At 44.0% G+C, this 20,993-nt stretch overlaps 1 protein-coding gene across 1 annotated transcript in view; it reads right to left on the reverse strand.

Annotated features, from left to right (window-relative positions):
- The window catches only part of CTIF (cap binding complex dependent translation initiation factor), a 335,511-nt gene that overhangs the window by 37,034 nt on the left and 277,484 nt on the right, over positions 1 to 20,993 (reverse strand). Inside the window, exon 11 of the mRNA XM_025365501.1 lies at positions 10,405 to 10,560. Coding sequence (XP_025221286.1) covers positions 10,405 to 10,560 — 156 coding nt within the window. The remainder of the gene's footprint in view (positions 1 to 10,404; positions 10,561 to 20,993) is intronic.

A 20,993-nucleotide genomic window follows, 5' to 3' on the forward strand; every position in this document is an offset into this window, starting at 1 on the left:
AGCGGGTGGGGAGTTATTTCGGCGGAGGTTACAGGAATGGTCGCTTAAGCTGGGGTATTCATAGCAGCAGCTGCTGGCCCTGCAGGGACTCCGATGCTAAGCCAGTGCCCAGGGGCTGAGTACCTGCCGTAGGAAGGCTACATTCTCAGAGGAACATTCCAGGCGGGGTCTGTGCCTAAGATTAGGGCTGGAATAAACTGTTCATGGAGAAAGGTTCTCCTGATTTTTCAAGCTTCATTCTAGCCCTTCACCTCATGCTAAGTCTTTTTGTTTGACGGTTACAGTCAGAATAAATTTAAAGGCAACCAGGAGCTGGGGAGTTGCTCTCTGCTGGGATGCCCTTTGAGGTGGACCTCCAGCCTCCTTGCCTCCTCCGCCATCTGGGCTCCCACGTTCCCTCTCCTGCCCACGCTTTATTTGGAGCACTGCACTCCTCCAGGCACTGAGCTACCCGTGGGCTCCTCTGGCTAGAGACTGCTCCAGATTTAGTTGACTTTGTTATCTCAGCACATTTCCAGCAAGAAATGTGTCCAGCAGACTTTTCAGTTTAATAAGGAAGTAGCATTTTTCTCATTGTTTGTTGAATGAATAAAGAAACGCTCCTTTGTTCCTTCCATGGTGTTGCTTTGTGGCTTAAAACCTTTCAGAGGTTCTTGGAGTCATCCTGCATTCGCTAGAACACCTCTGGTGAAAGCTGGAGCTGGCCATGGCTCGCTCATCAGGCCCTCTCTTTACCACCCAGATGGGCCATGCTTATTCTGGCCCCCATGCCTTGGCTCAAAGGCTCCTTCCTGGAGGCTTTCCCTGTTTCCACCATGCCTGTCCACAATCCACTTTCCCTTAAGCCCCAGCTCCCCTGCCCTTTGTCCTCGGCGGCTCCCCACCCCTCTCCCCATTCCATTTCCCCACATTCATCCAGCTCCCAATTCATCATAAGTGTTCATGGCTGCTTAATTTCAGGAGGATTGCAAGCTCTTTGCTGAAGGATCACAACTTATATCCCTCCTTCTGGTACTACTAGGAAACTTTGCAGTTCAATAAGAAGCATTGTCTCAAACTAAATCATTGCTTGTTGAATGAGCACAGACTCCAGGGCAACATGCAGCCGGGGTTCCATGAGAGATGAGACCTAGCCCGCCCCCAGGTAGCAACGAAAGACTGAAATGATTTAAAAGCAACCAAGAAAGGGTCACGAGGCATTAATACAGCCACCTGGCAAGGGGCATATCTGGAGACAGACGTTGACAGCCCCGTGTGGACATTAGTTCTATAGGATGTTGTAAGAGGAACGAATCCAGGCAGGGTGGGGAGGAGGTGGGAAGTGAGCCCGGCCCTGAAGGTGGGCAAGAGCCAGGCAAGAAGAGGAGAAAGATTGTTCTCATGGTGGGAGGAATGCGAGGCCACCTATGGAAATACAAGTGGAGTAGTTTGGCTGGAGAGAGGGGTTGTGTTTGCTTATGGAGGCCTTGGATGCCCAGTTGGGAGAGTGGACCTCACTTTCTGGGGCTGACTGTGTTGCGATTCTTCTCTTGGGCAATGCCTGGAACACGGTTTGTATTCAACAGCAACACACAAACTGACGGTTCCCTGCAAGGCTGTCATAGGCCACTTGCTTTACAGAAACACCTCGCTTATTTTAAGCCTGAAAACAAAGCCACAGGGTGAGTATTGTTCTCATTCCTATGCTACAGATAAGAAAATTGAGGTTTCAAAAGATGGAAGAATTAGGTTAAAGTCCCACGGCTAGTAAGTGGCACAGCTGGGATTCAAACTCAGGTCTCTCTGGCTCCTAAGGCTGTGCCCCTCACCCAAGGGTGTTTGGCTGGTCAGTGGATGCTCACTGGATGCACCCAGGATGCTGAGACTATGTTCCTTAACCTTGGTTGGACATTAGAATCATTTGGAAAGCTTACATATCCCTGAAAGCTTACATTTTCAGGAAGTTTGGTTTAGTTGGTTGAAGAAGGGGTCTGATAATTTGTAATGTAGTAAACGCTTCTCAAGGTGCAGGGCTGAAGGTAATTCCCCATGGATTCAGTCAGCAAATCTTTGCTCCCCGTCAGAGTTCATTGTTATCCCCGGGGGAACAGACTACCTTGGTCACTTCTGGCCAAAGTGGGTCCTGCCCTGGCCTCTGCTGGGCAGCCGAATGCCCTGCTCTTGGGAAAGGAGGAATGGTCCGCCTGGAAAGGTGCCTCTGAAGAATGTGTTGCTTGACTCTCTCAGTCCTGTGAAATAGCAGAGGCTCTCCACCCACACCCGCTTCATCTCAGCCTTTTCCGAGGTCAGATTTCCCCTGGAGCCAAAACAATGTGAGCAATTGAATGCACACTCACGCAAAAAGTTTAAAAAGTGGCTCTCTCATTGTTGCACAGAGCAATTTCATTTCCTGAGAAGCCTGACTTGCTGGCCTCTGTGTTCTCCTCCCTGGCCTGTGCCTGCCCACCTCCTCCAGGAGCCCAGCCAGTTATGTCCCTTGGGGGCGCCCCTCAGAGACAACCCTCAGAGGCACCTGCCCTCTCCCTGCCCTTCCTTTGGAAAGGGCAGGGAGGGGCAGATGGGATTTCTGGGGCCTGGAGGGGAGGAGAGCCAGGGGCAACCAGAGGGAGAGGTTGGTGGGGGTCAGGAGGTGGGTACAGAGAGATGGGAGATTCCTGGCAGAAAGCACCCTGCCTTCCTCCTTTACTCCACCCCTGACCTCTGGCTATGGCTGCTGGACTCCAAAGAGACAGGAGGGTTGGAATTATGGGCAGGGATGAGCTGGGGTGATTGGATGGAGAGAAGAAAGGTGGGATGTTCAGGGGAGAGAGAGGATGAGAAGAAGTGGAGGAAAACAGATGCATAGAACTTTGTTGAAAATTCCCCTTTGTAGCCGGGTGCAGTGGCTCACGCCTGTAATCTCAGCACTTTGGAAGGCTGAGGTGGGTGGATCACCTGAGGTCAGGAGTTTGAGACCAGCCTGGTCAACATGGCAAAACCCCGTCTCTACCAAAAATATAAAAATTAGCTGGGCTTGGTGGCGGACGCCTGTAATCCCAGCTCCTTGGGAGACTGAGGCAGAAGAATTGCTTGAACCTAGGAGGTGAAGGTTGCAGTGAGCAGAGATTGCACCACTGCGCTCCAGTCTAGACGACAAGAGTGAAACTCTGTCTCAAACAAACAAAAAACAAAAAACAAACAAACAAAAGAGGGAAAAGAAAATTTCCCTGCCAGAGAAATTTTCAACCAAGGACTTTAAGTAAGGGGCTCAGAGAGAGGCATTCAGTGATAACCTAGAAGAGCCTCGCAACAACACCATGGGGTCACAGAGGCACGGAGAGGCGGAGGAGGTGGAGAGCATTGTAGGGTTGGGGAATGAAGGCTCTAGACAAGCCAGACCCACAATCTGGCAGGTCGGCTCAGAGGTACCAGCTGAGATGGGAAGATGACACCCTTTGCTCAGGCCATAAACAATAATTGCACCCCTCCTGTGTGTGCAGCCCTCACAGTCACAGTTAGGCTGAGGACCAGGCCAGGAGAAAGGGGTCCTTAGAATGCTATTATAAAATGTTCACGGGATGTTTTTCCATTTGTTTGTGTCTTTTTTCATGTCTTAAATAATATATTATAGTTTTCAGTATATAAGTTTTTTACTTCTTTGGTTAAGTCTATTCCTAAGTATTTCTTTTTGATGCAATTGTAAGATTATTTTCCCAATTTCCTCTTCAGATAGTGTACAGAAATAGAAAGGATTTTCGTATGTTGATTATGTTTTTGGCAAATTTACTGAATTCATTTATTAGTTCTAACAGTTTTATTTTGTGTGTGTGTGTGTGTGTGTGTGTGTGTGGAGTCTTTAGTATTTTCTATAAACAAGATCATGTCATCTACAAACAGAGACAATTTTATGTCATCCTTTCAGATTTGGATGCTTTTTATTTCCTTTTCTTGTCTAATTGCTCTGGCTAGGATTTCCAGTACTATGTTGAATAGAAGTGGTAAGATTGGGGATCCTTGTGTTGTTCCTGATCTTTGATTGGAAGATTTAATATTGTGAAAATGTTCACACTATTCAAAGCAATCTGCAGATTCCATGCAATCCCTATCAAAATCCCAAGGGCATTTTAAAAACAGAAATATAGAAAACAATTATAAGATTCACTTGGAAATATAAAAGAGCCCAAATAGCCAAAGTAACCTTGAGTGAAGAAGAACAAAGCTGGTGGCAATCACACTTCCTAATTTCAAAATGTATCCCAAAGCTACAGCAATTAAAACAGTATGGTACTGGCATGAAAACAGGCATATAGACCAATGAAACAAAATAGAGAGTGGAGAAATAAATTCACACAATTACAGTCAACTGATCTTCAACAAAGGTGCCAAGAACACACAACAGGGAAAAGACAGTCTCTTCAATAAATGGTGTTGGGAAGACTGGATATTCACACAAAGAAGAAATTATACTCTTATTTCATACCATACACAAAAATCAACTCAAAATGGATTGAAGACTTAAATATAAGACCTGAAACTGTAAAACTACTAGAAGAAAACATAAAGAAAAAGCATCTTGACGTTGGTCTGTACACTTTTTTTTTTTTGGATATGACTCCAAAAGCACAGGCAACAAAAGCAAAAATAGACAAGTGGGACTGCATCAAACTAAAAAGCTTCTGCACAGCAAAGGAAATAATCAGCAGAGAGAGACAAAGTATAGAATATGAGAAAATATTTGCAAACCATACATCTGATAAAGAGTTAATGTCCAAAATGTATAAGGAACTCCTAAAACTCAATGGCAAAAAACCTAATAACTCAATTTAAAACTAGGCTAAGAATTGGAATAGACCTTTCTTCAAAGAAGACATGGAAAATGGCCAGCAGGTGTATGAAAAGATGCTCAATGTCATTAATCATCAGGGAATGCAAATTAATTAAAGCCACAATGAGATATCACCTCATACCTGTTGGAATGGCTGTGAGCAAAAAAACAAAAGACAAGCTGGTAAGGATGTAGAGAAATTAGAACCCTTGTACACTGTTGGTAGAAATGCAAAATGGTGCATCTGCTGTGGAAAACAATATGGAGGTTCCTCAAAAACTTAAAAATAGAGCTGCCATATGATCTAGCAATCCCGCTTCTGAGTATTTATCCAAAAGAGCTGAAATCAGGATTTTGAAGAGATATTAGCACTCTCACATTCATTGCAGCTCTATTCACAATGAGGCAAGACATGGAAAAAACCCAAATGTCCATCAGCAGATAAATAGATACAACGATGTGTATATGTGTGTTGGGGGTGGGGTTGGGGAGATGAAGAGCGGTTGGTTAATGGGTACAAACATACAGATAGAAGGAAGCAGTTCTAATGTTTGATAGCAGAGTAGGGTGGCTACAGTTAACAACAATGTATTGTATATTTCAAAATAGCTAGAAGAGAGGACTTGAAATGTCCCCAAGACATAGAAATGATAAATACTCGAGGTGATGGATATCCTAAATTCCCTGACCTGATCATTACACATTCTATGCATGTAACAAAATATCACATGTACCCCATAAATATGTAAAAATATTACACACCAAGAAAAATATTTTAAAGTGGTATATACATACGATGGAATACTATTCAGCCTTTACAAAGAAGGAAACTGCAATATACAACAACATGGATGAACTCTGAAGACATTACTAAATGAAATAAGCCAGTCACAGAAGAACAAATACTGCATAATTCCATTTACATTAGGTATCTAAAAGAGTCAAATTCAAAAAAGCAACGAATAGTGGTTGCCAGTGCCAGAGGCTAGGGGGAGGTACAGATGGGGAGTCGCTAATCAATGGGTGAAAGTTTCAGTTATGCAAGATGCATATGTTCTAGAGATCTGCACATTATGGCTACGGATACAATACTGTATTGTACCCTTAGAAACCTGTGACGAGGGTAGATCTCATGTTCAGTATCCTTACTACAGTAAAATTAAAAATAGAAATTTAAAAATATTTAAAAAATAAAAAAAGAGCTTGCTAAGCAAATATGAGTTGTAAATAGCAGAGCAAGGAGACTCCTGCAGCTACAGATGACCAATAATCTTCTTCAATCACTCTGAAAACCACCTTGGCAGAGACTATTTGTTCTTACACAATAAAAGCACACATTGAAAATTCTTCTTCATCTCTGGAAGAAGGATCTCTGATTGGCATGTTAGTTAGGGCAAAAATGGAATCAATTCCACCAAGATCTACTGGGTTCCTACCGTATAGGTGCTGAGTTATGGACCAAGAAGACAAACAGAGTAGCTCCTGCTCTGCCTGCAAGGCAGGGAAATGGGGCGGTCAGATCTGGATTCCAGGATTGATTCTACCACTTGGTGGCTGTGTGGCCCTGAGCAAGTTGCCTGACCTCTCTGCTCTCCTCTGAAAAATGGGGATGATAATCTTCAGAGTGCTGTCTGAGTTAAAAGAGAAAAGAACACACGAGGCACTCGATATAGATGGAGGCGTCCTTGCCGTGAGATGCACTGTTACCGTCACTGAACACTGCTACAACGCAATGTGAAGAGGCTGGGGTGAGGATGGAGCAGTAAGGACGGAGGGCACTTCCAGTTCCCTCAGGAGGAAGCTGTTGGTGTGCTGAGCGGGGGCTACACAGAAAAGGTGACTTTAAGCTGGGCCTAGGAAGAAGTGTCAGGGACAGGAAGACAGAGAGGCAGAGATGACTCCAAATTTCAAGCTTGAGTAACTTAAAGAATGGTTAATTTGATGAGGTCAGGGTGTGAAAGGATGTCCCCAGGGACTCCCAGAGAGCTGGGTGTCCTCCAGGCTGAGGCGCCTGGGGACTGAGCACGTGCTTAATCTAAAGGAGCGTAGGGACCAAGTGAGCTTGGACCTCAGAATGAAGGGGGCCTCTGTGAGCACAAGGACCCCCAGACGGACTGGATGGTGAGGACTTTCATCTCTCCCTTAGGTTTGTCCTCAGCAAGACCCTTCACTCGGAGATGGCCTGTGGGTTTGTGTTTTACTCAGAAGTAGCAAGGAAAGCACTGCCCTGGGGGTGCAGACGCAGGGGATGGAGTGAGTGACTTGACTGAGGAAAGGCAATCGCATGGGTTCTGGGGCTGCTGCCTGGCTGCAGGGAGGCAGGCAGCATGGGTGGAGGCCTGCATGACAGCTGCACTGAGCAGGGGTTTTGGGGTGCAGTTCTGGCCACATCCTGTTGGAGGGGCCTGAGGGATGACCTGGGACAGGCGTAGTGGGCAGCTGGAAATGTGGGCCTGGGGGTGGTTCTGGGAGTGGAGCGGATCTCAGGGCAAAGTGGGTGCTGTGGATTTGGGGTCAGACATCTACATGGCCCCAGGGGGAAAGCCTAAGCTTTTACAGCATGGAGGTGGCTGCAGCAGTGCCTTTGGCTCTGGAAACTTCCATAAGCTGGCTCAACCTGCTTTAGGGATGTAGGTCAAGCCTGGTTATGAGGCGGCAAATGACTTGAAGAAATCAGGGGCCCCCACGGAGCTGGGAAAGGCAAAGGCTGTTCTCAAGGATTGATAAGATCCGTAGGGTACCCCTAAGTCCCCATCTTTTCTTATGGCCCAGTTTTAGGGAAGCCAAGATTTCTCCTGGAAAGAGCCCTACCTGGAGTTCAGGAGCTCCAGACCAGCTCTGGCATGGGCCAGCTGTGTGTCCCTGGGCAGCACACTCAGCCCAAGTAGCCCTTTAAGATTAGGCGTGTGCTCAGCCCCTAGGCCCCATCAACCTAGATGACAACCAGCTCTCTGCCAGTTGCTGTGCTCTGGGCACCTCCTTCCAGCCTCTGGCCTCATTGTCCCTAGTGCGCTTAGCTGTCTCTCCACGCCTCGCCACCCTCCCTGCACCTTGCAGAGAAAGCAGCATGAGCACCGTTTGCAGATGAAGAAGCCGAAACTCAGAGCAGGTAAACGCTCCGCAACGTGGTGCAGTTGACGAACAACAGAGCCAGGATCTGAACCCTGCCGCAGCCTGGCCCTCGCTAGCTTGGTACATGGGGCCCTGCCCTCTTCTTTTACAAACTGGAGAAGGCCATAGGTGATTTATTTATTCTTCAAGTTTACCATGAGCATGGGATGGGTCTGTGTTTGTCAAACTGGCCCGAAAAGTTGAATGCATCCAACAAGTGTGTGTTAGGCGTGGCTCTTTGTTCTTGTCTGCACACATCTCCTGGCACCTTCTGGATCTCACACCGGAACGTTTGTACTACCTCAGGCGGTGTTAAAACTGTCCCAGCAGCCAGGGCCAGCGCTCGGCTATAGCCTTGCCTCCCTCTCGGAGGAGCAGGTGACAACACCACCAGGAGGTGTCCAGATCACGCAGAGGAAAAGTGTTGGGGCAATTCAGGTCACCGCCCTAGAACAGTGCTGCTCCCTGTCTCGAGGTGGGTTGTCCAGGGCACAGGGCAATGCAGGCAAGGATGGGAGGACCCAAGAGGCCATGTAGGCCCGCTCCTAGCCTCCATGAGGCTGCCTTCAAGTCATTCCAAAGGGTGCAAAAAGCAGAGCTGCCGGCCCTCATGGAGCTGCATTCTGAGCTCAAGGCACTTTGAGGATGAAATAAAGTCAGGAGAGGCCATTGTCTGAATCTGTGAAACAAATCTGATTTCAAGTGCATTTGTTAAGAAATGTGGTTTGGGTACATGGAGTGGCAGAGGCTCACAGGTTTACAAAGCACCCGAGAGACAACTGTGTGCTCTGTGCTAGTCTGGAATGAGCATGCTATTGTTCTATACACGGATGCTTCAAAAACACTTATAAATACACTCCCTCCCTTCTCTTAAATTGCTCTGTTATATCGTCTTTCTTTCAAAAACACAAAGATGCCCCTTGACCCCACAGCTCCCCTTCCCTGCTGCCATTCACAGAAAAACTTCTCCAAAGACTTGTCCACACTCGTGTCCTCACCTCCACTGACACCTAGGGCCCGTGACCTGCTTGTTGCCAAACCCAGGACACTTTTCTGTCCTGGTCCTTTGATCTTAGGAGGCTGTTCCCTTGTGTCCTGGTAGCCCCAGCAGAGGCCTGCTGGCAGTGGGAGGGTACAACACGGGGGAGGCGTCCAGGTCCCAGTGAAGGGCTGCTGTGAGGGTTCTTACACGCCCCCTTCCTCTGCCTCTCCATCTATACTCTCTTCCTGCATGGTTCCATCCGGTCCCCAGCTTTGAGCACCAGGTGCACACTGATACTTCACAGAACCCTCCATCCCCTATCTGCATGCGTGACCTCTTCAGGATCTCTAGACCCTTCCACCCGGCCAACCTCCGGGCAGTTCCCTACGGACAGCTAACAGGCAACTCAAACATAACTGACTCTTGCTTTTCATCCCCATTCTATTTCTTATCCAGCATCCTCCATCTCAGAAAATGGGGCCACCAAGCTGGTAAACGGGGAGTCCATGTCCCCTCCTCCCTTTCCTCCATCTCACATTACTGAGTCCTGCTGGCTGTAACTCAGAAATACAACTAGAGCCTAAATGCGCTCTTCGCCCTCACTCTGAGGCTGTCTTCCAAGACACCAACCTTGTGCTGGGCAGCCTAAGTAGCCCCCTCGTCTTCCAGCTTCCACTTTTGCCCCCTTTCAATTCTCTCCCCTGACAGCAGCCAGAGGGGTGTAGAAAGTGAGTTAACAATATCTGGCAGCACAAGCACCTGGTGAATTCCTGCTTCTCAAAAGTTCCTTGGTCATTCTTATTTCCTTCTTTTTCAGATGAAATTTAGAAGAAAACATGTTTTCATAGCATAAATAATCCAGTGGCGAACCAATCCAATCCAATTCCAAGACTGCTCATTGAGACACTTACCATAGGCCCCCCTCTGCAGCCAGTGCTCCAGATTGGAAATGGCTGAGGCCTGAGTTCACAACACCCCGCGGGGGAAGGGGGTGCTGGTTCCCTTTATGTAAACCCAACAAAGAAAGACCTGGCTTTGGGGAACAGAAGCGCCTGCTGTTGTGCATCTCTTTGCTGAAGGATGGGGCCCTTTCTTTTTTTTTTTTTTTGGAGACAGAGTCTTGTTGTGTCGCCCAAGCTGGAGTGCAATGGCGTGATCTCGGCTCACTGCAGCCTCCGCCTCCCAGGTTCAAGCCATTCTCCTGCCTCAGACTCCCGAGTAGCTGGCATTAGAGGCACCCACCACCAAGCCCGGCTAATTTTTGTATTTTTAGTCGAGATGGGGTTTCATCGCGTCAGCCAGGATGGTCTCGATCTCCTGACCTCAGGTGATCCACCTGCCTCAGCCTCCCAAAGTGCTGGGATTACAGGTGTGAGCTACTGTGCCTGGCCGGGATGGATCCCTTTCTAAGTGAGTCCACCCTCATAGCTTTGTCCGGGTATCTGAGACACATTCCAGCCCTGGCACTGTCCGGCTGCGCCGGCGGCACAGGCAGCGGGTCTCTTACCTCCCTGAGGCAGGTATAGATGGGGCACACGAGCACGCGGAAGGGCTCGCCCGTGCTGCTGCGCATGGTGCCGAAGACCTCGCACAGGAAGGTGATGAAGCCCAGCCAGCGCTCCACGTCCTGCTGCTGCAGCTCCTCGCGCACCGTGAAGTCCTTCTGTGGAGGCATGAGAGACTGCGTCAGCCTCCTGGGGCTGGGGAGGGGCCCGGATGCCACCCTGCTGTGCAGAGCATCTGTTGTCTCGGGGCTGCTCCTGGGCAGCAGGCAAACCCCATGTCTTAAATGAGGATGGGGGTGCATGATTGCACTCTCTGTGGCTAGGACCACCCTGACCTGTGGCCACAACACCTCTTTTTCAGGTGTCCCCAGGTTGGGGACACAGCTTCCTTGCCTCTGGGCATTGCCCAGACCTGCTAGTCACCCTCCTTCACTGACGGCAATGCTGATGTGGGAGGATGAGGTAGAACGGGAGGTGACACCCTCCCCAGACTCAGCACTTTTGCACTTAACTCCCTGTGGCTAACCCAGCTCCCTTTGCTAACCCCCAAGTCATGCCCTCTGCGTGGTAGGCTGGGGGTAACCAGAACACTGCCCACCCACACATCATCAGCAATGGCAACAGAGGGCCATGTGCTCCAGCACTGGGCTACACAGCTACAGCCCCTCCCTCAAGGGGCCTAGAGGACAGTAGGAAAATTAGAGGTATTCATTCATTCATTCATTCATCCTTTAAAAAAATATTATTGCCCCATTGTGTGCTAGGCTCTGCACCAGGAGCTAAGATAAGACATATTCACTCATCACTGTGATATAAGAGAAGAAGGTATAAAAAGCCAAGGAGCTGGGTTTCATGGGACGGTTGCTAGGGAAGGTTTTGGGGATGGAACCATGAAATACCACAGTCATACCAGTGCTCAACAGAAAGGTTAAAACAGCTAAGGGGTGGAGACCAAGCAGGAGGCCACTGCAAGTGTCCAGGCAGGATGAAATTAAAACCTCAGTGCTCTGACAGCTGAACGGTAAGAATCTGGGGTAGCTTAAATAATATTCAGAAAGATATTTCCCCTACCTCTTGTCTTTGGTTTTGGCCATATGTCTTGCTTTGGCCAACAGAATGAGGCAGGAGCGATGGTGTGCCAATTCTGATGTGAGGCCCTAAATATTTACGTTGACTTTCATGTTTCTTCTGTCATCCTAAGAAGACTCTCTCTGGGCTGGCCTGATGGTCCCAGGAAGAAGATGGGCAACATGTGTGACAGGGCCTCGCCTTAGTCTAGCCTAAGTCAGGTGACCCCCAACCAATCTGCACACACATCATCTAAATGCACGTTTACTGCTGTGTGCCACTGAGATTTTTATGGTTGTTTGTTCAGTCTCAATAGCAGACCAATACAGGAGTGACACAAGAGACATTGTGAAAGGCAATAGTACTTGCTAAGTGGTGGGTTGTAAGGGGTGATGGAAAGGGGAGAGTCCAAGATGACGCCAAGATTCTTGGTTTGGGTGACTGTGCCACCACCAAAATAGAATATGTGAAGACAGGTTGTAGAATGTGACTCAGACCATTCCCACAGCCCAGTCCCCCTCACCACTGCTGACTTCAGCCCAGCATCCTTGACACCAGAATCTCAGCATCACCAGAGATGGAAGGCCCTCAGAGATGACTTGGTTAACATCTGTCCCTTGTGAGTGATGAAGGTGCCATCTAGAGGTGCCTTGGTCTCCTCAGGTGGCAGGTCAGGGGCTGGCTGAGAAGCCCTGCAGTGCCAGCTCTGGATGAGCCTAGGCCACAGCTTATAATGACCTGAGTCTCATCAGTTACAAAGAAGTATATACTTGTGTGTGTATCTATAACTATTTTGATGTCTCTATTTATACGCAATACAGTAGCAGCAGCAGCTGCTACTGGTGAGCCAGACACCGAGCCAAGGGCATTAACTGTGGTATTTTACATAGTTATCCCGATGGTCCTATAAAGCAAGTCCTATTACTGCCCCATTTTATAGATGGAGAATCTGAGGATAGAGAAGTTGTGTAACTTGCCCGTGACTATGAGCCAATGGCAGGGCTGGGATTCAGACTGACGTCAGCCTGCTCTGGAGACCAAACATTTTTTCTCCTTATGGTGTTTTTTATTTTTCAAAAAATGTTATTGTGTATGTTTGAGGTATACAACATGATGCAATGGGATACATGTAGGCAGTAAAAAGGCTCCTATAGTGAAGCAAACAACATATCCATCATCTCACAGTTACCCATTTTTGTTTCGTTTTGCTTTTGTGGCAAGAGCAGCTCTTATGGTGTTTTTAAATTGGAAAGTAGTGCATCAGAGCCCACGCTTAGTCACTCTCCAAGTCTGTACTTTCCATGAAGCCATTTGTCCACACTGTCCCTTGGAAGTCCAGCCATGCCTGCAGACCTCATGGGCCTTGTACTAACCCCTCAGGCCTCCTGCCTCCCCATTCCTTTCTCACTGAAGTGTCCACCTGGGAATGACTGTAGAGTTCTGCTGTTTGTCTTTCATTCAGGGTGTAAAGGGACCACAAGGGACTCCAGGGTCCCCGCAAGTGGTGGGTGCCCAGCATCTTTGACAGCTTTGTCTCTTCACCCTAGTCCAGAGCCTAGAGCAGGCAGCCTTCACAGGGGTCCCAGCTGTTCAGGGTCTTTGTGAATGAATGAATGAGTGAATGAATGAATGGTGGTGTCTGCCATCCCAGGGCCTGCCAAGGGCTCTGCACTACTGGGCTTGAAGTCATACGTCTTTTGGTGCTTTCATTCTCATGAACCTTTGTTTATCCCATAATATTCTTATGTAATCTGAGCAAGAGTGGGCATTACCATTCTCATTTTCAAATGGGAAAAACTGAGGCACAAAGATATTAAAAGACTTGACTAAGGCCCCACAGTACTAGAACTTGAATGAGAACTTAAGCCCCTTCTCTGCTCTGGGTTAAATGCTCTTGCCCTGGTTGTACATTGGAGTCACCTAGAGGATCTCTGAGGCTGCGGATGCTGGGACTCCACCTCAGAAAGTCTTGTGTAACTGGTCAGGGTGGGGCTGACACACTGGTAATTTTTGACAGCTCCTCAGCTGATTCTAACGTGCAACCCTGGCTGGGAACCACAACTCCAGGCCTTTATCAAATGCTAACTCGGGTGTTAAAATGGTGCCCCTCTATCAACCCCCAGCTTGTCATTGCCTTATATTCCCTAAAAATACCCATGAAGACACACATCAAAGAACCAAGTCCCACAGCAACACTGAGAAGGAAGATAACAGTTCCCCAGCAGACTCCTCCCAGACTCAGGAGGTGACATCATTAACTAAAGCGCTGTCACCAACAAACTCTGGTTGCCCGGGGGACCCAGAAGACCAAAGGCAGGGGACCCAGAAGACCAAAGGCAGGAGTAGCTTGAGGCTTCAACCCCTTCCTCTATCTGTCTGTGGCTGGTAGACAGGATCTGTCAGTACTAGCAAAGCCCTGTGCCTGTGTATTAAGGCAGCTCCCATCTGCACCGCCCTTACTCCAGGCCTTGGCGTTCCAGGGCAGTGCGGGGCAGGAGGAGACTGGGTGGTATGCTGTGTCCTTTAAGGGGTGGTGCTCTCAGGCAAAGCCGTCTGGGGTAGGAAAAACTTGGGGGCAGTGTGTACGAGGAACTGAAGTTTTAAGCAATGGATTGCGTCTGATCAAAGAACTAGCGCTTGACTTAGTTTCTTCCTGATCATCCATGGCATCAAGACAGCATTCTGTTTTGGGCTAGCAAAGGTTACTAGGAGATTGAATGCCTGCTAAATATTAGAAATTGGATTTGAGATGAGCTCATGAAGCCACCCTCCAGCTTTAGGTCTGAGAGGGAGACTCTGCCTCAGCAGACACCAAGCTAGTCCAAGGCTGATGCACACAGCAAACACAAAAGACCAGACAGGGGTGACCTCATTCAGGATTGAGGGAGGCGCAGAGCAATACGGCATCTACACAAATATCCTGACTGGCAGAATAAAGGAGCAGTATCGCGAAAACTTAATGGAAGTGTGTAACTCTGAACATGTTAATGACAATCAACCAGATATAAATAAAATGAAAAACTCAAGTGCAAAACATGTTGGCTTGTATGTAAGGAGAATGACAATATAGATTCTATGATGTGTGAAAAGGCATTTGAAGGAAGGGATTGTGATTAGCAAAGCAACTCTCAGGCTGAAATGAAGTGTGAGATAGGAACTGGGATTAGGAGAGAGCCAATGGAAACTAGAAATCCAACAGCAAAATCAAAATGAACTGGAGGCAGTAAAGGATAGAATGGATAATGCAGAAAAAGTAATGCAGAAGATAAACTTGGAAACCGCCTAGAGAGCAGAATAGATAAATAGACCAGAAACCTGAATACAAAGATAAATAGACTAGGAACAAAATGAAAAACGATAGAGAAGATAGAGAGTGGACATCTAATCTGTGAATTAGAGAAGTTTTCAAAAAGGATACCAGAATACACAGAACAAAGAGAGCAGAGAAATAAACTTTCTCATTGAAAATAAATAATAAAATTGTATTGACTCTTTAGGTAAAACGTGTGCACAGTGTTTCAGAAGTCCCTTGCCCTGCCCCAGTTTTACTTAGTGGAAGAATTTTCTTTCCTTTTCTTTTTTCTTGCTGTTGTTGTTGTTTTTTTCTCTTTCTTTTTTGAGACAGGGTCTTGCTTTGTTGCCCAGGCTGCAGAACAGTGGCATGATTAAGGCTCACTGCAGCCTCGACCTCTTAGGCTTAAGTGATCCTTCCACAGCTAATTTTAAATTTTTTTGTAGAGACAAGGTCTCACTATGTTGCCCCTGCTGAATTTTCTTTTTTAGTTTCGCAGAAAAAGAAAAATTTAAAAACAGCTATGAAGGAACAAAAGTCACAGTCTTCTCACAAAGGAACAAAAATCTGGTTGGCCTTATACTTCTTTATTTGAGGTTAAAAATTCAGAGACATGAAGGCAATGTCTTCGTGAGTTTGAAGGGAAAAGAACAAACCTGCCTATGAGTGAAAGCAAGAGAAAGATCTTACATAAGTAAGTTCTAAAACAAATCACTCCTACATGCTTATCTTAAAAAATTCAATGCTGCAGTTGCTATGAAAAATAGTATGGCTAGCTAGGCGTGGTGGCTCACACCTATAATCCCAGCACTTTGGGAGGCCGAGGCAGGTGGATCACTTGAGGTCAGGAGTTCGAGACCAGCCTGAGTAACATGGTGAAACCCTGTCTCTACTAAAAATACAAAAAATGAGCCGGGTGTGGTGGCGGGCACCTGTAATCCCAGCTACTCGGGAGGTTGAGGGAGGAGAATTGCTTGATCCCAGGAGGTGGAGGTTGCAGTGAGCTTAGATTATGCCACTGCACCCCAGCCTGGGGGACAGAGTGAGACTCCATCTCAAAAATCAAAATAGTATGGCGATTCTTCAAAAAATTAAAAATAGAATTACTATATGATCCAGCAATTCCACTTCTGGGTATATATCCAAAGGAATTGAAAGCAGGATTTCAAAGAGATGTCAGTATGTAGCATTACTGACAAGAGGTGGGGGCAACCCAGGCATCCACCCACAGATGAATGGATCAACAATACGTGATATATACATACAGTGGAATATTATTCAGCCTTAAAAACAGAAAGAAATTCTGACATGTGCTGCAACATGAATGAACCCTCAGCACATTATGCAAAGTGAAATAAGCCAGTCAAAAAAGACAATACTGCATGATCTCACTTACACAGGTATCTAAAGTAACCAAACCCATACATAGAAACGACAGTAGAATGGTGGTTGCAAGGGGCTGGGGAGAGGGGGACATGGGGGTTAATAGGTAGAGAGTTTCAGTTTTGCAAGACGAAAAAGTTTTGGAGACTGGTTGCACAAGAATGTGACTATACACTGTTGAACTGTACACTTAGAAATGATTGAAATAGTACATTTTATGTTATTTTTAAACTACAATTAAAAATAATAAAAAATAAAAAAACTTTCCGAATGCATGTTATGGTCAACAAAATTTATGATTTAACTCTGAGGAAATCACGGTATAGAAGAAACAGAAGGGAAAACTGAAACTACAACCAGGTAGACTTATGAAGCTAAGTTAAAATAAGTCATTATAATTTTGGTTATACAATGGAATCAAAAGCCAGAAATAATCCTTGGAAGAGAAGATATTTAATTTTAAAATGTAATTTAAGTAAGAATTTCATAGTAGTAGTGACTTAATAATCCAAGATTAAATTACTAGAGATTAGTAAATACTGGTGGGAAGGAGATAGAAAGAAGTCTGTGCAGCACATAACATTTCCTAATTCAGGCCATAAGGATTCACTGGTTATTGCGTCTTTCTTAAGTTTGGGAATCAGAGAAAAAAAAAGAAAGTACGCCTTTAAAATGCTAGAAGTAAACACTAGTAACCACTAGCAGAACTGCAAACAGAATATAAAAAATAAATGGATGGGTAAAAATAAGAGTGAGCAAATGAAAACAAAGTAGTAGTAAAAGGGAAGTATATCTAAGATAACAATTATTAAATAAAGTTATAAGGTTTTATATATAGATAAAAATACAAACCATAATAAAGAGATAACACAAAATGTTATAGACTTTATAGTATAGATTTGAATATACCTGAAGCTATTGAAACATAAGAATAAGAAAAAAAAAAAAAAAGAAACATAGGAAAAAAAACAGAAAGGAGGAATTATATCAGGAAATAAAACCACTAACATTCTATGGCCAATTAAATGAATAAAAAACAAATGACTTAGGTGATTTAAATAATATAGTTAATAAGATTAATTGAAACAAGCCTCACAGTAAGCTGTGATCTCAGTATAAATTTCAAAACATTGAAATTGTACAGGTTACATACTGGGACTATGAATTAACAACAACCATTAAAAAATAGCCAATTGCTTGAATACTTAAAAGGTATTCTTCTAAAGAAAAATGAAATAAAGACATAATCAAATATACAATGCCTGTATTAGATTATCTAGGAAATAACTATACAAACTTGTGGAATGTGGTCAAAACTACAATGAAAGGTCAATTTATAGTCTTCACTATTTTGGTCATTAAATAATGGAAGAAAATATATCATCTAAACCAATGTTATCCAATATGGTAGCCACTATCCACATGTGACAATACATTGAGTGCTTGAAGTGTGGCTATCCCGACTGATATGGGCTGTAAGTGTAAAACAGATATTACTTTTCAAAGGCTTAGTATAAAAACAAGAATGTAAAATGTCTCGTATTTTAAAAATATTAACTACCTGTGAAATTTTGAATACACTGGGTTAAGTAACACATATTATTAAATTTAAAATTACATTGTAGATCACATTATACTTCTACCAGACAATGTTGATCTAACATTTAACTAGAACAATTAGAAAACCAACAATAGCTAAGGAAATATAAGGACATAATACAGATAAAACCCCCAAATTAATTACTTAGGAAATAGAGAAAGGAAATCACATATAAAATCAAGAAAGAAGAAACAGAAATAAAACTAGATATGAAAACAGATGAGGTAGACAAAAAGTATAATAAAAATTATTTATAACTCTATGTTGATAATTTTGAAAAAATGATGAAATAGGTGATTGTAAAAAAAATCATTTGCTAAAAAGGAAATGAGCCAGAATAAACTAAAAAATCATAAACTAAAATGAAAGTTATGAAAGAATTACCTTTATAAGGAAATCTCTAAACTTACGATTTTCATAGGTAAGTTCATTCAAACTTTCAAAAAATTAGGTAACTGCTTTCCTTTGCAAACTGACTCAGAACATAGAAAAGGAGAAGCTTTCCAATCAGTTCCCTATAAACAAAATCTAATGATAGTAAGTTACAAATAAGGAAGTCTACAAGTGAATCTTGCTAATGTGAATAGATATAAAAGTCCCAAGTGAAATACTAACAAACAGATCCATTATAACCAAGTAGATTTTTATCCTAGGAAGGCATGGATGACTTAGTATCAGGAAGTCTATAAATGTAATGTATTACTTCAATAGGCTTGATTAAAAAACAGTAGCAACACCTATGACCCTTAGAAGGGAAGAGATAAAATGATTTGATTATATATACGGAAAATCTGAGAGAAGCCATTAATAAAGATTATCATTAACAAGAGAGTTTAGTGACTAATAAGAATATTTAGATACAAAATTAATACACAAAATCAACAGCTTTCTTTTATGACAGAATTAACTAGTGAGATTTTAATGTACAAAGCTCATTTAATAAAGCAATAAAATACTTAAGTGACATTATTAAGAAATATGCAAGAATTCTATAAAGAAAATTGCCAAACAAAACTGAAAGATTTAAGAGAATGTCTTCAACAAGTGAAGAAACATATACAATTCCTCATTGAGAAGACAGCATTGTGAAGATGGTAATTCTCTTTGAAATAATTCACAGGTTTAATATCAATCTGTACTCCATATCCCAATGTGAACTTTTTCGGGAGAAAGGGAAATGAAGACTTGAAAATATAATCCTAAAAGTAATTTGAAAGAATAGCAAAGGAAATAACTAAAAACAAAACAACATTGGAAAGAGTTACATTACTCTTAACTTATCCTTAATAAAGCTTTATTCATTAAGAGGCTGTAGAGCTGACATCCGAATGGAGTGCTAGATCAGATAGCCTAGAAATAAACTTGGCATCCACAAAGGTTTATCACATGATCCCTCGAGGACCACAAATCAGTGGCATAGGAAGCATTATTCACTCAAGCAACACTGCAGGGACAGCTGTCTAAGTATCAGGAGGAAAATAATTTAGAGTCTTACTTCACACTGGGCTCTAAAATAAATTCCAGATGGAATGAAGAGGCAAATGTTAAAAAAAAAAAAGGACCACAAATGTGAAGAAAATGAAAGAGTATTTCCCACATTTCTGGAAGGAGAGGGGCTTTCTTCACTAAGACAATAGAAGAATGCTTCAAAATATTAAAAGACAATTGATATTGTCTGAGGAAAATACATGCAATAAATGTGACAAAGGGCAATGGTCTTAATATATAAATAGTGTGTTCAAATTTGTAATAAAAGTACAAAATCCCTCATGAACAAATGGGGAAAGGGCATTAAGAGATAAATCCTAGGTCAAAATGTAAATTGCTAATACATATATGAAAAAAACTTAATTCAGTATCAGTAGTAATTGAATGAATGAATAAAAACACCTTTTTCCCATCTATAGTAGGACAACTTAAAATGGTAATTGTCAATGCTGGTAAGGATGCAGTGAGACAGACACTTACATATGGGCAGTGTACGTTGGTACGACTTTTCTGAAAACCCTTAAAATAAGTCTTAAGAGTTCTTATCATTTGATCTGGTAGTTGCATTTCTGGTAATTATCATAAGGAAACAATTTAAAATATTAGAAAAAATAAGCTTAATGCACATAAAAATCTAACAACCTAAGCACCTAGCAATAGGGGAATGATTAAGTGAATGATGATTCATGCATCCATTAAAAATTATGTTTATGTGGCCAGGTGCAGTAGCTCACGTCTGTAATCCCAGCACTTTGGGAGGCTGAGGTGGGCAGATCATCTGAGGCCAGGAGCTCATGACCAATCTGGCCAACATGGTGAAACCCCATCTCTACTAAAAATACAAAAAAAATTAGCTGGGCATAGCGGCACATACCTATAATCCCAGCTACTCAGGAGGCTGAGGTGGGAGAATCACTTGAACCTGGAGGTGGAAGTTGCAGTGAGCCGAGATCACGCCACTGCACTCCAGCCTGGGCCACAGAGTGAGACTCTGTCTCAAAAAAAAAAAGTTTATGAAAAGTTTATAACAGCATGGGAAAAATTCTTACATAATATTAAATGAAAAAAGCAAAACTGAAATTGCATTTACCATATAATCTCATCCATGAATACAGTTTTTTTAAAAAAGAAAGAGGAGACAGAAATAGTGTTTCACAGGAGTTGTCTCTCAATAGTGGAATTATGGATGACCTTTATTCTTTACATTTTATTACTTTCTGAATTTCTCTGATTTTCTGTGAATGTTTTTCTTTATAAACAGAAAAACAGCTATTTTAAAAGAAACTGACAGGTTGTGACCCTTTTCCTTGATTTTTTGCATTAGGACAGCGGAATTCTTCTGGTGATCTGCCAGTCAGCAGTGATTCTCACGAGAAGGGTGGGGAACTGGGGTGTGAACATGCCTCGCCCAGAGGCCACCAAAACCCAGCCTGTGTGTCTCCTCTTGACACATGTTATAGGTTGCCAGCTTTTCCTCTGGAACAAGGAGCCCTTTCTGCCAACTGAAACGAGCCATTCCTCTGGCTCTGCCCCTAACCTCAGCCTCTTGTATCCAAAAGCAGCAAGGGGCCTCAGATTGGTGGCAGCCATTTCAAAGCCTGGTATTTGGCTCTAGATTCTCATCTGACTGGCAGGCTACCTCCCAGCAACCCCTAGTGTCTTTCCCCAAACTTTAAGGCTACCATTTAAGCCCCGTTTCCTGCCTAAAACTATTTATTGACGTACTGCTATTTCCTGCACCGGCCACATCAATAAGCCCT

This window comes from Theropithecus gelada, chromosome 18, assembly GCF_003255815.1.
Source record: "Theropithecus gelada isolate Dixy chromosome 18, Tgel_1.0, whole genome shotgun sequence".
NCBI lineage: Eukaryota > Metazoa > Chordata > Mammalia > Primates > Cercopithecidae > Theropithecus > Theropithecus gelada.